This window comes from Pan troglodytes, chromosome 11, assembly GCF_028858775.2.
Source record: "Pan troglodytes isolate AG18354 chromosome 11, NHGRI_mPanTro3-v2.0_pri, whole genome shotgun sequence".
Classification (NCBI taxonomy): Eukaryota; Metazoa; Chordata; class Mammalia; order Primates; family Hominidae; genus Pan; species Pan troglodytes.
The window spans coordinates 11259459-11277481 of record NC_072409.2 but is presented as its reverse complement, the minus strand read 5'-3'; the positions used below and the strand labels follow the sequence as shown (position 1 = coordinate 11277481).

Below are 18023 nucleotides of genomic sequence, written 5' to 3'. Positions count from 1 at the left end.
GGGGAAGCCTTCTCCCCACTATCACCCCCACCCCCAATCAGGTCAGGCCGTGTAACAGCCAGGCTGTGGCAAACTGTGGGACAGATCCACCCTCTGTTTTCATATGGGCACAGCCACCCCTCTTTGGTTGACATATCGCCTGTGGCTGTTTTCATGCAGCAGTGGCAGAGTTGAGTGCTTGGGACAAAGACCCTGTGGCCTGCAGAGCGTGAACTGTTTACTATCTGGCTTTTACAGGCACATGCTGGCCCTGGCTCCTTCCTGCAACTGGCCCTCATGCCCCTCCGTGGCACTTCCTTCTGCAGTGATGGCACAGTTAGTTGTGGGCTTATTTGCCCATGTCTGTCTGCTCCGCCAGACTGAAAGCTCCTTGAGGAAGGGCCCAGTCTAGAATTCCTAGAGCCCAGGACAGAAATCCCTCTGTCAGCCACAACTCTTCAAGCTCCTTACAGGGTCCTGTAGGCACCTGGTCCTCAGAGGCAGCTCCAGAGTGGGCTGACTGCTGACTCGGCACAGCCTTGGGAGAAGTGCTGATGCCGGCAGTTTTCCACAGCAGAGCAAGCCCCAGCTCATAGGAGTGTTTTCCACCAATTTTCCAAATCCCTGGCTTCAGCCCTGGAAGCAGGATGTGAAGGTTTTCATTGATCACTAGAGGGTCGAGGAGTGCCTGGAAGGTTTCAGACACACTCGGGGGTCCCAGCTTCCCACTAGCAGCCTCAGAAGACAGAGAGTGGGTGCTGCTGCAGCTGTGGGGTAGCCTGGGGTCCTGGGAAGGGTGGGGCCAGAGGGGCAGCTCCAGGGAGGCCTTTCTGGACCTGGCAGCCAGACTGAGCTGCGTGGCAGGAGCCTGACCAGACTCAGGGACAGGAATGTGCCTCTTGCAGTCCCAGGAATGGGAGGAACGCAGGCTTCCCCGGCTCCTCAGGAGGGGGTTTAGGCTTCAGCTCGGTGCCCTTTCCAGTAGGCACATCCCCCACACCTGCAAAGGAGAGGCCCTAAGACATGTTCATTCATTCATTCACCCAAGACTTCCAGGCCAAGGACTTGCTGTGAGCCAGGTGCCCAGCAAGAGAAGGCAAGAACCTTCCCCACAAAGCTCCCATTTTAGTCGGGGAAACAGGCAGCAAAAGCTGCCAGGGGCAAGGATGGGTACACTGAGGAGCTGAAAGGAGGCAGTGGGAGCAAGACCAATGTGCCGGGCGGTCTCTCTGGCCCTCTTCTAGGCAGTGCCCACGCCTCTACCCCTCTACCCAGCCCACCTGCCCTCGCATTGACAGTGGCCCAGGTCTCGCCCTTTGAGGCCTTGATTCACGTCCGAAGTGGTCTGTGGGCTGAGGCTGCCCTTTGTCTCTGGGATGGTCCCTGTTGCCCACAGAGAGCTGGCCCCCACTTTCCACCCCTGCAGAATGACTTCACAGGCAGTTCCACACCAACAAATAGGCTGTGAGAAAGGAAATGGAGAAACCTTCTCAGTTTCTGTGTCTGTGGAGAAAAAAAGGCCAAGAATGCCACGTTTTCCATTTTCCCTCCACATGTAATGTTTAGTTTCTATAAATGAACTAATATTTTCCTGGAGAGAAAAAAATCATAAAGAACGTTGACCCCCAGAGAGGGCAAGTAATGTTTGTGTGTACTTTGGAACTGGTGAAGACATTTCCAGATTTTGTTAGCCCCGCCTCCACGTGGCTTTACCAACTGACAGGTTTTCTCAGAAGATTCCTGGGCAGCACCGCGAGTCCAGGAAAATCTTCAGCCTTGGCCTCTGGTTTCTGTGCTCGCACTGTGAGGACTGCTCTCTGACACACCTGCGTGTCTCCCTATTGTATTGCCTGGTGGTAGAAACCACCTCTGGAGTCAGGCAGAGCTCAGTTCAGAGCCTGGCTCCAGCAGTTCTTAGCTGTAGGCCCTTGGGTCATTGGTTTGATCCCCCTGTTTTCCTATTGGAGAAATAGGAATAGGAATCTTCATACAGACATACTTCACAGGGTCTCTGGGGAAGTCCCCTTAGTCCAGCCCCTGGCATACACTCACCTCTTGAGAGTGTTAGCTCATGGCCTCCCAGGCGGGCTCTGGTGCCGTCCAGACATCGGGGAGTTGGTAGGGGGACAGAGGGAGCTCCTGCTGAGGCACTCACCAGCATACCAGTACTGCTGTCACTCACGAGCCACCCCAGAACCTAAGGGCATGAAACAACCATTTTATTACATGCATAGACTCTGTCGGTCAGGAAGCTGAACAGGGCTCCGGCTGGAGCTGGAGTCACCTGGAGCCATCTTCACTCACATGCTCAGTACTTGCTGCCAGATGGGGCTTGGGCTACAAGCGGGGGGCGCAGAACACTTACCTGTGGCCCCCCACTGTGGCCTGGGCCTCCTGACAGCATGGCAGCCTCAGTATTGCAGCCTCCTGCAGGGCAGCTGGCTTTCACCCAGAGCAAATGGCTAAGGAGAGCAGGGTAGAACCTGCATCACAGAGCCCTTATGAGCCAGCCTCAGAAGTCACGCAGCCTTACTGCTGCCACACTCTGCTGCTCAGGGCAGTCACGAAAGCCTGCAGGTCCAAGGAGAGGGACGTAGACCCTACCACTGAATGGGAGCAGCATCAAAGACTTTGTGGACAGGTTTTAAAGCCAGCACCTCAGCTGTTCCACAGGAGGGAAACAGAGGCTCCAAGAGTTATGTAATACCAGTCATAGCAGCTAAGCTGCTTTGAGCCTGTACTCTCTGCCAAGCACCATCGTAAGTGCTTGTCATGTGCTCACTCAGTGACCCTGACACAGACACTGTGAGGTAGGGCCAATGTCATCCCCATTCTACAGGTGAAGATGCAGGTGCTCGCACAGCCTCATGCATTGAGGAAGTGGCAGAACCAGTTGCCAAGCCCAAGGCTCTGGACAGCCTCTGGGGCTCTGTCCCCACAGCTCCATATATCCGTATAATGCAAGTAGGCATTACATTGGCATGTCCTTGACTTTCCTACAGTCACTTTTGAGTCACACATTGTCCCCAGTTGGTCCTCAGAAGGCAACTTCCATGTAAGAATCAGAACTCCAAACCCGATCTAACATTAACTCTAATCTCCTTGTCACAACCTAGTTGGGGTGCTTCAGGCCTGGCTGTTTGTGGCAAGAGAGGAGGAGTGTTTGGCCCTTCTCCCTCCCTAGGCCTTTCTCCATCTCTTTGGCCTGTGGCAACTGGGGGAGAGGATACAGTCGTAATTGGAGCATAGGGTCATATGAGCCACATCCAGGCAAGGAGTTGGCCAGAGGTAGGTTTGAGTCTTGCCTCTTCTGCTTGACCTTGATGTCAAGGCTGCTGAGATGGGAGACTCAAGAACAAAGGAGATGTGAAATCCCAGAGTAATGGGCCACAACTGGCCTCCTATCCCTGGAGCTCCTCAAGGAGGGCCTCTCCCGCCCATCCATTCTGAAAATATAAACGGGCAGCGAGAGTATGTTTCCCCTGCAGATCTCATGTTTAGGGGGCCAGGCGTGGTGGTTCATGCCTGTAATCCTGGAACTTTGAGAGGCTGAGGCAGGCAGATGGCTTGAGCCCAGAGTAGAGTTTGAGACCGGCCTGAGCAATATGGCAAAACCCCATCTGTTTAAAAAAAAAAAAAAATTAGCAAGGCGTGGTAACTTGTACCTTAGCTTCCTGAGGCCATCACTGGAAGCAGATGCTGGCAGCATAATTCCTTACAGCCTGTAGAACCATGAGCCAGTTAAGCCTACCTACCTACCTTCCTTCCTTCCTTCCTTCCTTCCTTCTTTCCTTCCTTCCTTCCTTCCTTCCTTCCTGCCTTCCTTCCTTCTTTCCTTCCTTCCTTCCTTCCTTCCTTCCTTCCTTCCTTCCTTCCTCCCTCCCTCCCTTCCTCCCTCCCTCCCTCCCTTCCTTCCTCCCTTCCTCCCTTCCTCCCTTCCTTTTATTTATTTATTTATTTTTTTGATGGAGTCTCGCTCTGTCACCCAGGCTGGAGTGCAGTGATGTGATCTCGGCTCACTGCAGCCTCTGTCTCCTGACTTCAAGTGATTCTCCTGCCTCAGCCTCCCGAGTAGCTGGGATTACAGTCGCCCGCCACCATGCCCAGCAAATTTTTGTATTTTTAGTAGAGATGGGTTTCACTATGTTGGCCAGGCTGCTCTTGAACTCCTGATCTCAGGTGATCTGCCCACCTTGGCCTCCCAAAGTCCTGGGATTACAGGCGTGAGTCACCACGCCCAGCCTAAACATCTTTTCTTTATAAATTATCCAGCCTCAGGTATCCCTTTATAGTAAGCAAATGTACTAATACAGAAAATACCCCACTCCTAGTACCTATTTTCTGTGTTAGGCCATTCTTGCATCACCATAAATAAATACCTGAGGCTGAGTAATTTATTTTAAAAAGAGGTTTAATTGGCTCCCAGTTCTGCAAGCTTTACAAGCATGGCACCAACATCTGCTTGGCTTCTGGTGAGGGCCTCAAGAAGCTTACAGAAGGTGAAGGATGAACAAGCATGTTACATGGTGAGAGCAGAAGCAAGAGATTCAGGGGTGAGGAGAGGCGAGTTCCCAGACTTTTAAACAACCAGACCTCACATGAACTGAGTGAGAACTCACTTATCACCAAGGGGATGGTGCTAAACCATTCATGAAGGATCTGCCCCCCGATCCAGTCACCTCCCACCAGGCCTTGCCTCTAACACTGGAAATCACATTTCAACATGAGATTTGGAGGGGGCAAACCATTTCACAGGGCCTTCTAGCTGGCAGCCGATATCGCTGATGCTTCTTCTCCCAGGCACTTCCGTGGGTATTTCAGAGATTCCACAAGTCCCTTGACCCAGGCAGATGCAAATCTATTTTGGGGACCCCTGCAGCCCCTTCCATGCCCCCCCACAAAGTCTGGTGCCCACTGCCAGCTTCCTGATGTTTGGGTCCCCTCCAGCCCTCAACTCTGCCAGCTTTCCTCACATGGGCCACCTCGGTCCACAGGAGGCCATACCTGTCCTCATTCTAACAGACCTGTGAGCACAACAGACTTGCCTGTGGCCACCGCTGTCTTCTGGCACAGCCGTTTGGCCTCGTCAGGCCTGAGTAAGGCACAGCAGCTCCCCTGGGTCTCCTGACTGCTAGAGACATAGTTCAACCTCCGCAGGGGGTCTGTGGAGACTCCGCCTAACTATGTGTGAGTAGAAAAAGAGAACAGCCAGGGGCAAGCTGTAGGCCCTCTCTCCATGTGCTCCTCTCTCTGGAAACATACTCTCTCTGCCCGTTTATATTTTCGGAATGGATGGGTGGGAGGGGCCCTCCATGAGGACCTCAGGGATAGGAGGCCAGTTGTGGCCCATTACTCTGGGATTTCACATCTCCTTTGTTCTTGAGTCTCCCATCTCAGCAGCCTGTCACGTCAAGGTCAAGCAGAAGAGGCGAGACTCAAACCCACTTCTGGCCAACTCCCTGCCTGGATGTGGCCCAGCTCCTCACGAGTACCAGCGGCTCCCCCAGCATCTGCTGCTCCGCGCTTCCCGTGGCCTAGGAATCTAAGAAATGATCATGGTCAACCAGGTGCAGTGGCTCTCACCTGTAATCCCAGCACTTTGGGAAGCCGAAGCAGGAGGATCACTTGAGCCCAGGAGTTCAAGACCAGCCTGGGCAACATGGCAAAACCCCATCTCTACAAAAGTATATAAATTATCTGGGCATGGTGGCGCGTGCCTACAGCCCCAGCTCCTCAGGGCTTAGGTGAGATCGCTTGATCCCAGGAGGTGGAGGCTACAGTGAGCCATGATCGCGCCACCGCGCTCCAGCTTGGGTGACAGAGCAAGACCTTGTCTCAAGAAAAAAAAAAAGGGAAATGAACCAGGCCCTCTAAATGATGTGTGAGACAGCTCTTGGCTGACAGCGAGAACTCGTGAGAGCTGCATGTATGAGAAACAATGTGTGTGAATGTGAAAGTGACCAGCTCCCAGGCTCCACTGTGAAACCTGGCCAGAGAAGGGTTTCAACACAGACTTTCTGTGCAGAGGGGCCCCAGCGTCCTGGAGAGCCACAGGGTCTGGCAGACCTGGAGAGGGCCTGAGTCCTTGGGAACTGGATTCTCAGCCTGGGCAGGAGAAACACTGAGGACACTAAGCCCCCTTCACATTAGGTGAAAGTCACCGTGTGCACCAGAGGCTCAGAGTGGTACCTGCAAGAGCACCCGGTTGCACAGTTGTCAAGCCCCCTCCTCCAGTGAGAAAACGCAGGCTCCAAAGAATGAGACTGGACTGTGAGCTCCCAGCTCAGCGTGGGGCAGAGGCTGGACTGGAACCCAAGTCTTGTGACTCCAAGCTGAGTAGTTTCCCCTCTGCCACAGCTGCCTCCCATTAATTTCTGATGTGCGATACTTGGAAAGTGCCCCTGTGAGCGGCAGCAGGGCTGCCAGGCTGCTTAAATAGGGCAGTGCTGTCCCAGGCAGGCCACTTGGATGCTGCCGGAAATCCGTGGGAACGAGGCTTCCCATCCCAAACACATGTCTTCCTCAGCAGCCATGAGCACTATGCCCATCTACCCAGTGGCCTCCAGATATCAATCCCAAAATGAACTTCTCATCGTGTCCCCAGAACCTGACAGTACCAGGGATACCACTCCACTGACGGTCACCCCAAGTCCCCCTCCCTCCATACCCCCAGCCTGTGGTGTCAAGTCTTGGCCACATCTGGTTGCTCTCCAACCAAAGCAAACTTTCTAGGGTACACATCTGAATGCATCAGTGCCCCTTCCTAAAAATCTCTACACCTTCCCCTCGTTGAACTCCAGGCTTCTTCAAAGGCCTTGCTCTCTGTCAACCCGAGTCTGTGCACATGCTGTTCTGTCTGCATCCATCACTGCTCCTGCTGGAGCTCTTGCACCCACCTGGACATCAGGCCCTCCAGGGGTCCCCTCTGTGTTCTCACGTGCACCGTGCTCAGGGCTGTCCCGTTCACTGGCTGCTCAACTGGGCAAGTTCCTGAACTCTTCCCTTGTCAGGTTCTACATCCTAAAAGTGAGATAGCAACAGTACTTGCATGGCAGTGTTAATGTGAGGCTTAAATAAGATCAGGTGTACAAAGCATTTATCACAGTTCCTGGCACCTTGTAGATGCTCAGTAAATGTTAGCTGCTGTCATTATTACCATCATTATTGTTGTAGTTATACTACTGGTGTAGTTGTTGCCTTTACCGTATTTATTATTATTATTCTCATGTAAAAGTAGATGTCTCTCCTGGTGTAATTACCTGGCTACTTCTCTCTCCCACACTTGACTGGAAACTCATCTTTCTAATCCAGTGTAGTATCTCCAGCTCCTGCCCCCGAGGTCAGGACTCAGGAAAAGTTTGTCACGTGAAGGAGGGAGGGATGCTGTATGGCTTACTCCTCACAGGGAGGCTGTCAGTCAGGGTCACCATTCCTGTTTTGCAGATGTAGAATTCAGGTTCAGAGGTGTGAGGTGACCTGCTCAAGGTCACTCATCCTGCAAATGGCAGACACAGGTGGTGGACCAGGCCTGTCTGCCTTCAGATCCTGAGTCTTTGGCATCACTGTTCATCATCCTGTCCACTCCAAGGCTGTTGTTAGGAGGCTCTGGGCTCATTTCTCTTCCAATCAATGAGAGGTCTGTTGGGCAGCCTGTTGCTTTCTTGAAAGAAGTGTAATGAAAACCAGATTTTTTTTCAACATGATATCTCGTTCCCCACAGAGACTGTCAGTTCTCATATGTTCCAATAAAACTGCTAAAGAAACAGCCACTTAAAGAGCTTTAAAGATTATTCATGGAAAAATTATGCTGAGGAAAAATGGAGCAATCCTCTGAGATAGTCAAGCCACATGGTCAGTTTTTCCAGCTGTCCGTGCCATATCGGGGCTGGCAGCAGGAACTGCACTCTGCTCAGCCCGCCCAGAGCCCTGGTGCATTATGACCACCCACACCCTTGCCCCTGCTGCGGGACATGGAGAAACAAACTTGCCAGCCACCCAGCTCACAAGCGGTCCCAGAAGACACATGTCCCTGGTGCTGTCACGTGGTGGCCACCCCAGGCTTGGCAGGGCAGGAACATGAGGCCTTTCAGTAGCAGAGGGTGTCACTTACTGGCAGAGAGGCCCCCCATCCCTGGGGCCCAGTTGAATGGGAATTCTTCTGCTTCCGCGTCAGACCCAGGCTGTTGGTCAACAATGCAGAAGAGGGGAGGAGCTGAGACCCAGAGCAGGGAGAGCAGCATCAGCTTTGAAACGGTGCCCAGGGAGGCTGCAGGCTTTTCTGCTGGGCCCCCCACCCTTCCTCCAGTTGGGTCAAGGGGCATCTGAGGCCAGGCGTGTCTCCCAGGGCCATCCACAGCCGAAAGAAGAGGCGGCAGATCCAGGCCTAGTCCTGGAGGGAGAGTCAAGAATTGAATGGAAGAGACCAAGGGCAAGTCCAGTGGGTTTGGGAGAGACTGGGCATGGGAATCGGAGCTAGAGGCAGGAAGCACATGGAGACAGACAGGAAAAGGAGTCAGGCAGGAGTGAGCAGGAAGGGCCAAAGAAGTTACCAGAAGAGACTTGGAGCCTCCGCGTCTCACTGCACCCCTCCAGCTGTGTGACTGCAGAGTGCCTCTGAGCCTTCCTTTAAAATGGCGATGATAAAAGTTACTAACCTCATAGGAGTCAAAGAACAGGACTTGGAAGTGTTTACTCAAGTCTGGCACACAGTGCATAATAGATGCTAGTTCCCATCACCTTCCTTTCCTCAAGGGTAGTAACTGGGTCTTACCCACTACAGTCTTCCTGGAGGAAATGTCTCCTGTTTACTAGATCACTTCAGATATGGCCACCGTGTTCCTCCTTCCTCATGTTCTGACCAGCGCCTGACCTCTGAACAGCTAGCCTTCCTCCCCAGCCACCACAAGAGTGCCTCACACCTGGGATCAAGTCCTGCCTCCAGCGTGCAGTAGCTCTGTAAGCCCCACTTTCTGATCTGTAAAATGGGGCTACTAAGAGTTTCCACCTCAAGTCTTGTGGCACAGGTACAGAGCATAGCGCCGGGCGCATTACATTAGATTATAATTATCATCATTATTATTACTACCACAACACCAGGTAGCCTTGGGTTCCACTCCAAACCGCAAGGGAGGAGCAATGCAATTTGACCTTTAGAAAACACTTTTCGGAGTCAGGGTGGGAGCCAGAGTGACTCAGGCAGTGAGACTGTAATCCCTCGCGCACGGCTGCTGATAAACAAGGCAAGATCCACCCTCTACATGGATTTGTTTCTTGAGCAATATGTGCAAAACCAAAACAAAGCAGGATGGTTTTCATTCTTCGTTTTCCTTTCTGGAACAACTGCACGAGATGTTTCCTTCGGAACAGAGCCTGCCTGTATTGCAGCACTTTGAGCAGAGTTTCTTCCCCCGGGGTGCACAGCAGAATCACCTGGAGAGCTTTGGCTCCAGGTCTGCAATGCCCAGACCCACTTGTGGCCCACAGAATCAACCTCCAGGGGTGGCCCAAGAAACTCCGTTTTTAACACTCTCTCCAGATGGTTCTGATATATTCTTTGGTTAAGAATTAGAGCCTTTTTTTTTTAGACGGAGTCTCACTCTGTTGCCCAGGCTGGAGTGCAGTGGCACGATCTTGGCTCACTGCAACCTCCGCCTCCCGGGTTCAAGTGATTCTCCTGCCTCAGCCTCCTGAGTAGCTGGGACTATAGGTGCCTGCTACCACACCTGGCTAATTTTTTGTATTTTTTAGTAGAGACAGGGTTTCACCATATTGGCCAGGCTGGTCTCAAACTCCTGACCTCGTGATCCGCCCGAGCCTCAAAGAAGCTGATGACCACATGGAACCCCTTGCGGGGAAAATGCACAGATACAAAAGCTTAGCTGCACTTTCAGTCCTCTATACACCTCTCCTGGGTTTGTGAAGTCTAAGCCACAAACCTTTCCTTTAGAGTCATGCCTCTCCAGTTCCATTACGGTGGATTGGTCTGTCAGATCCTGTTCTTGAGATGCCATCTGAAAGCAGGAACTGGGGCCTTGGAGAGCCTCTCCTCTCTCCTGCCACCAGGCTGGTTTATCTAGGCAGCTGCGCCAAGAGGCAGTGTCGGGTGGTGGGGTCTCTTTGTTAAGGTTCTTTGAACTGCAGCAACAAAGACAGACTGGCTGACTTCAACCAAAAGAGGACCCATTGGGCTGGTTGCAGTGGCTCATGCCTGCAATTCCAGCACTTTGGGAGCCTGAGATCGGTGGATCACTTGAGGCCAGGAGCTTGAGACCAGCCTGGCCAACATGGTCGCAAAACCCCGTCTCTACTAAAGACTAAGAAACCCCGTCTCTACTAAAAAAAAAAAAAAAAAAAAAAAATGTAGCCAGGCATTGTGGTGTACGCCTATAATCCCAGCTGCTTGGGAGGTTAAGGCATGAGAATCACCTGAATGCAGGAGGTGAAGGTTGCAGTGAGCCAAGATGGCACCACTGCACTCCAGCCTGGGCGACAGAGCAAGACTGTCTCAAAAAAAAACAAAAAAAAAAACCCATTGGCTCACAGAATCCAGGGAGGGCTGAACAGCCAGGCCAGGGACACACTGGGTGTCAGGAACAGCTGAAACAGAACTCTCTTCCACCTTGCTTTGTGGCCTCACTCAGTGAGGTTACTTTCTTTTTCTGTCACCACAGATCAGATTCCCTCACCACAAGCAGGGAAACATGGCCATCCTTAGTATCTAGGTTTTATTTCTCATTCATCAAACAGAGATTGTCCTCAAATGCTTTCTAGGCTCAAATCCAACAGTCCTGGGGAGTGTATCCACTCGTAGACCCATCAGCTGGGGCCAGAGGCGAGGCCGCTTTGGACTGGCATTGCCTCCCCTGTCTCCGTCAGTGGGAGGAGAATGTGCTTCCTGAGAAGGTGCTGGGCAGGTGATCCCAGGTGTCTGCTCCATGCACCCACAAGGCCTAGACTTGAACGTAACCCCGTCGCCAGCCAGGTTCTGGACGCATGCTTGGTGCCTACCCACTGAGCTTCTACTACTCTGCTTGCAAGTTGAAGCTAATAATACGGACCTCAGAGGAGTGCTGTGTGGATTAAATGTGAAGGCACTACAGGGTCAAGGCAGACACAAATGACACACTCAAGTTGGGTGGTTGGAGGAGAGTTTCAGAATGGGGCTATTTACAAAGATGTGGGCAGAGTGTGGGGACCCCAAAGGACAGCTCAGTACCCCAGGGTTAGAAATAGACTGCCACCTCTCAGGAGGGACCCCACAGGCAGAGAGCCAGAGGAGGCAGCTCCCCGTCAGCCTAACCCAGCGAGGGTCCAGAGCGGGCCAGGGAGCCTACTGACCTAGCCCCATATGCAGCCCCCTGGTCCATGGCACAGGGTGGAGAAGGGTGGAGGACAAATCTGGAGGGGCAGATGGAGATTCCAGCATAGCACCTGGCACAGAGTAGGTGGCCACTATTTTTAAAGTAGTCTCACTTTAAATAATGAAATAGTTAATGCATAGAGAATACCCATTGTCCTCACTATCCGTATTTAATAGCAGTTAACATTTTGCCAGGTTCACCACGTATTTCTTTAAGTATTAATACTACACACGGAGGGAAGGCCTCTCACCCCCATCCTGCCTCATTTCCCTTTCCTCCCTACAGTTACTGCTGTGCTGATTTACATTATTCTTGTGCAGGTTTTGCGTTTTACTGCGTATATACTTGTGTGTAAACATATATACTGTTGTTTTGTGTGTTTGTAAAAATTTGACCTAAGTGGCATAATGCCATAAACATTCTTTTGCAACTTACTCTCTCCACTTAACAGAAGTTTTGGGTTTTGTTTGTTCGTTTGTTTGTTTTTTGAGACAGGGTCTCAGTTGCCCAGGCTGGAGTGCAGTGGCATGATATCAGCTTACTGCAGCCTCCACCTCCTGGGTTCAAGCAGTCCTCCCACCTCAGCCTCCTGAGTAGCTGGGACTGCAGGTGCACACCACCGTACTGAACTAGGTTTTGTATTTTTTTTTTAGAGACGGGGTTTCACTGTGTTGCCCAGGCTGAAACATAAGTTTTTACGATTTATCTATATTGATACCTGTAGATGCAGTTTCTTCTCTTTGTAGAATTTGTTGTAAATAAACCACAGCTCATCTATCTATTTCCCTACTGATTGGCATGTAGCTTGTTTCTGCTTTTTTGCAGTGACGCACAATGCTACCTTGAGCATCCTTGTGTATGTGGCTCCTCGTGTATATATGCAAGAGTTTCTCTAGAGTAAAAACCTCAATTAGAATCACCAGGTATAAAAGGCAGGGCATCTTCCTTTATTCAGCATTGCTCATTGCTTTCCAAATATTTCACCTTCATATAAGCCCCAAACTAGAGTTCCTGTTCCTCCACCTCTGCCAATGCAATACATTGTCAGGCTAAATTTTTTATTTTTTTTACCATCTGTTGTAATAAAAAGATATCTCCTTTTACTCTCATTTGCATTTCCATTATTACCAGTGGGGTTAAGTGTCTTTCCTTATTGTTACTGGCCATTTGGAGACTCTGTTCCTTGAATTTGCCTTTCATATCTTTTGCTTGTTCTCTCTGTGTAGTTTGTCCTTTCTTACAGATATTTGAAGTTCTCTGTGTATCTGAAAGCTAATCCTGTGTTGGTTTAGGGGTGACACATACCTTCTCCCAGACTGTGATTCGCCTTTTAACACTGATTTTGATGTCGTTTTTGGTCGGTTGTTTTGGTACAGACATTTAACTGTTGTCAAATTTATTCATCTTTTCCTTTGGGATTTGTGTTTTTTCTTTCTTCCCTTTCCCCAAGATTATAATGATTGTCTCCTATTTTTTTCCCAGTAGTTTTGCTTTTCACATTTGTGACATTAATCCACTTGCTTAACATAAGGCAGGACTCTAATTTTGTCTTTTTCCACATGGAACCCAGTGGTTTTGCCCCTCATCCTGAAAAGTTCCTCCTTTCCCCACTGACTGGTAATGCCGCCACCATCAGGAAGCAGGTCGGGCTCTCACTTTGTATTCACTGAACTGTGTCTGCATCCATGCCCAATACCACACTCTTTGAATACTACTGCTTTAGGTTTTGTTCTGCCATCCAGTAGGGCAAGTCTTGCACTGTTTTTCTTCGGAATAGTCTTGGCTACTCTGTCTTTTTTCTTTTCCATCAGGTTTTTTTGGGGTTTTTTTTGTGGTTTTTTTTTGTTTTGTTTTGTTTTTTTGAGATGGAGTCTCACTCTGTCACCCAGGCTGGAGTGCAGTGGTGTGATCTTGGCTCACTGCAAGCTCTGCCTCCCAGGTTCACGCCATTCGCCTACCTCAGCCTCCCGAGTAGCTGGGACTACAGGCACCTGCCACCACGCCCGGCTAATTTTTTATATTTTTAGTAGAGACGGGGTTTCACCGTGTTAGCCAGGATGGTCTTGATCTCCTGACCTTGTGATCTGCCCATCTCGGCCTCTCAAAGTGCTGGGATTACAGGCTCGTGAGCCACGGCACCCGGCCTCCATTGGGATTTTAAGATCGGCTTAAATGGCCAGGTCAGGAAGAACTTTGAACACCATGTCATGGATGATATCAAGCAAGGCGGTGACATGGTTAGCTTCACGTTTTTCAAATACTTGTGAAGCTGTGCTTGGGTTAGATTTTAGAAGATCAGACTGGAGGCAGGAAGACAATAAAATGTGGGGGCCCAGACCAGTCAGTGACAAGAGAGGTGGGCAGGGAGGGGCTGTGCAGAGTCTGGAGGCCATGATGACTGTGCAGCAAGTGAGGAGGGAAAGGGAGGAGAGAAGAGGCAAGTTGCCGTGTGGCAGGAGCCGAGGGTGGGCTCCCATTCCAGGCCAGGCGACTGGGCAGCCCACAGTGCCTCCAGCCAAGGCTGGAAACAGGAGAAGGAGTTGCAGGCTTAGCCTTAGCTGTGCTGCACCTGATGCATCTTAGGAAAGGGCAGATGGAGGGATGGTGCCAAGAGGTGGGTATATGGGTCTCAGGCTCAGAAAAGAGGTCCGGGCCAGGCCTGGTGGCACCCTCCTGTGGTCCCAGCTACTCAGGAGGCTGAGCTGAGAGGGTTGCTTGAGCTGGTGAGCCGGGGAGGTCGAGGCTGCAGCGAGCCATCATAGCATCACTGTGCTCCATCCTGGGTGACAGGGCCAGACCCTGTGTCAAAAAAAAAAGAAAAGAGGACTGTAGTCAAGATTTAAGAGTCATCAGCTATCCAATCAAACAAAAAACAGGAGCCAAAGAGGGAGGCCTGTGTGGACAACTCCAGCATGAGGGGTGTTAGAGGAAGAGGAGGAGCTCACGGAGGAGGTGGTGACAGTGACTGAAGAGGCACAGGGAGAAGCAGGAGAGTGTGGCATAGTGCCCGCCAAGGAAGGAGGGCATTTTGAGAAGGAGTGACCCTGAGCACCAGGTGCCAAGGGCTCTGGGAGGAGGCTGACGAGCCTTCATTGATTTGGCAAGAAGGAGGTCAGTGGATGTGTCATTAGGTACAGAAGTCAGCTGAGTGACTGGAGGAGCACAGACCTCCATTTGCTGGGAAAAGATCCAGTGAAGGACCTTGGCTTACAGGGAAAGAGAGACTAGAGCTTGCCTGTAGGCTAGGGGAAGGAGCCAGAGAGAGAAGGGGAAAGTGAGGCAGTGAATTATCAGAGGAGACGGGTAGGACCTGAGAGAAGAGAAGGGCCCCGGCCTGGTGGGAAGGCCAGTGTGAATGGAGGTGTGCATGGCCACTGCAAGGGTGGCTGTGAGAGAGATGCCACCTGACAACCAGTGTTGTCACTGAAGTAAAGAGTGGCAGCATTTGAAAGGGTTGGGGTCTTGGAGTTGCCTGGGGGCACTGAGGAAAGAAGTGACATTTTGGAATGTTATTGAGAATAAGAAAGTTGGCTAAGACTTAATAAAGGGATTGGTGGGGGCGGATGAAGGAGAAGGTGCCTGTGCAGAGTGGGGTTGGGAAGGAGGGGGGACAGCAGAGAAGACAACTCGTGGGAAGTGAGCACTCAGCCAGCACAGGAGCTCAGAACTGGAGGTGATGCAAGTGCCCTTGCCTCCTGAATCTGCCAAAATGCCAGATGGGCCAGCCTTCCCACAGTATACGGGCTAGGGGTGTGAGTCATTATTTTGGACATTAAGATGACCCAAGCAGGCTGGAGGACATGGGAACCTGTAGGCCACTGGTGGGTCTGTAGGGCCTTGTGTTGGAGGACCTGGAGGTCTGGGTGGGCTTGGGCTTTATGGGTCCCCCAAGAAAGTTCTCCAGCCATGGCCAGGCAGCCACCCCCTTGATCTGCTCTGCATTTGATGTTCTCTGCAGGAAGCAGCTGAGCCCCTTTGTAGAGTCACTGGTTCCCACCCCCAGTGCCTGGCCCAGATAGCCAGAGCTAGGCGAGCCTCTGGAGTCACCTCCCTTAAAGACCTCCCTTCCCAAGCCACAGAAACTAAAGAGTGCCACAGTGGCCAGGGTCACATTCCTCCAGACATGGCTGAAGACATGGCCAGCATGAAGGATTTGGCCTCAGTCTCTGTGTATTGTGCACAGTGAGGTTTGCACCCCTAACTCCCTGGCTCTGGTGACCTGTTAGCCCCATGACTAGGATGAGAAGGACATGGTAATAATTACCATAATAAATTAAGTATGAGGGCTAACTATGAAAGTCTGTGTACATTACCTCATGGACTTCTTCTGACCACCTGCAAGGTGAGTTGAATTATTCCCACTTTTCAGATGAGGAAACTGCAGCTCAAGGGATATGTTCAGTAACCTATCCATGGTCCCAGGTAGCAAATGAAAGACCTAAGATCTGAACCCTATCTGTCTAGCTGTGCTCTTGCCGCTTTTTGTTTAATGAGTACATAGAGACCAGAAAGTGGCTGTGTAAGAGCTCAGGGGTAAGGGAATGGACTTGGTGTTAGAAGACACACTTTTTTTTTTTTTTTTTTTTTGGGACAGAGTCTCACTCTGTTGCCCAGGCTGGAGTGCAGTGGCACAATCTTGGCTCACTGCAACTTCCACCCCCTGGGTTCAAGCGATTCTTCTGCCTCAGCCTCCTGAGTAGCTGGGATTACAGGCATGCGCCACCACACCCGGTGGATTTTTGTATTTTTAGTAGAGATGGGGTTTCACCATGTTGGCCAGGCTGGTTTCGAACACCTGACCTCAGGTGATCCACCTGCCTCAGCCTCCCAAATTGCTGGGATTACAGGCGTGAGCCACCACACCCGGCCTAGAAGACATACTTTGAAGTCTCACCTCTGTCGTTTACCAGCTGGATGTCCTTAGATAAGTCATGCCATGGTGAAGCAGGGCCAAGACTATCCCCATGTCCATCCATGGTGCCCTCCCTTTGGCCAGGACAGCAGGACATTGACCATCCTGAGAGTTGGTTGTCAGCCTTGGGAGTCAATTACTATATGGAGAGTGAAGGATCAATATCTAATGAGTAGGAAGCTACAGAGCTCATATGAACCTTGCCCCACCTGTGACATCTGGGCCAGTTGCTGTACTTCAAACCCGGGGCCCACCTCCACACCTCAACCCAGCCTGTGCAGCCCCTCACCCTCCCATCATAACCCCCGTTGTTGCTCTCTCTGCTCTGTTTGCAGGTCCCTCTGCTGGCTCCGGTTCTGCGAGGTTCAGCCGGAGGCCCACCTGTCCTGACACATCTGTTGCTGGCAGCCTCCCCACACCTCCAGTCCCCAGACACAGGAAGAGCCACAGCCTAGGCAACAAGTGGGTGACTGAGCAAGCCCTCCCCCCGGGCTTCAGACCGTCCTGCACATGGGCCTGGGCACAGTGCAGGGAAACACTTGCTGGCTGGGTCCCTCCCCTGCCCTGTTCTGGGAGTTGCTGATGAGAGCTCTTGGAATCCTGGCCAGTGCGCTTTCCTGAGGCTGGTGTGAGCTTGGGAGGAGCTGAGGGGCACTGTGGCAGCACTGACTCCACACCACCGACAGGTGTCTCAGGCTCAGCAGCTGATGGAGGAAGGGTGCAGGGAAGGGGAGGGAAGTAGCAGTGGCATTCCAGAGAATTTGCCCAAGCCCAGTTAATGACTCATGGAAAACCCCAAAGTCCAGTAGATACCGGTGACTGTCGACAATCCAGGGCAGTGTTCAGTTTCTCATGGCATCTGCCTACAGAGCAGTGAACCTGCTGGCTCATCAATCCTGTGAGGCCCATAGCTGGGGGACATGCGTGAGCCCTCGGCATGGCTAGGGCAACTGTGCCTGTGTCTCCAGGGCATTAGGCACAGGCTTCCGAACAGATGAGTCCGTCCCTTCCTTCCTTCCTTCCTTCCTTCCTTCCTTCCTTCCTTCCTTCCTTCCTTCCTTCCCTCCTTCCCTCCCTCCCTCCCTCCCTCCCTTCCTTTTCTCCCTTCTTCCTTCCCTCCCTCCCTCCCTTCCTCCTTCCTTCCTTCCTTCATTCCTACCTACCTACCTACCACTTCCAAGGCACAAGCTTAGCCCAGGCTAGGCAGGCCCTGGAGGAGCTCCAAGGCTGGAGGAGAAAGAGTTGCTCTTTGAGTGTTAAGCAGCCCTCTGTGCTAGACACTCTGCATATGACTGTCAAGCATGATCTCCCTGAGTCCCCATGCAGGCCTCTGAGGTGGGTGCTATTATTACATATTTTGAGAACGAGTCTAATGAGGTTCAACAAGGTGAAGTTCCTTGCAATGGTGGAAAAACATCGGAGCAAGGGTCTGGACCCGGTGCATGTGACTCCAGGAGCAGACATCCTGGCCACAGGCCCACTGCTGCTCACCTGTGCGGCCTCATCACTCACAAGCACATCTGCTCACTCGAGCCTCATAGCCACCAGGGGGATGGGCAGGGCAAGTATCGTTATCCCCATTGGATGGATGGAGAAACTGAGGCTCAGAGAAAGGATGTGACTTGCCCAAGGTCATGGCATGAGAGAGGACAGAGCCTGGGCTGTACCGTGGCTCTGAGTGGAGGCCTTTTTCCTGCAGCTGCACCATCTGCTCCGGCCCCAGGCAGGTGTAACCACTGTCACTCCATAGATAAGGAGCTTTGCCTTCTTTC

General features: G+C 51.8%; 1 protein-coding gene across 37 annotated transcripts in view; it reads left to right on the top strand.

Annotated features, from left to right (window-relative positions):
- RALGPS1 (Ral GEF with PH domain and SH3 binding motif 1) overlaps positions 1-18023 on the top strand; it is a 309829-nt gene that overhangs the window by 265146 nt on the left and 26660 nt on the right. For all 37 annotated transcript variants that reach the window (XR_010148845.1, XR_010148843.1, XR_010148844.1 and 34 more), the window contains one exon: positions 16587-16713. Coding sequence is in view for 34 of the 37 variants with exons in the window: in XM_054659088.2 (XP_054515063.1) it covers positions 16587-16713 (127 nt within the window). In the remaining 3 variants the exon portion in view is untranslated. The remainder of the gene's footprint in view (positions 1-16586; positions 16714-18023) is intronic.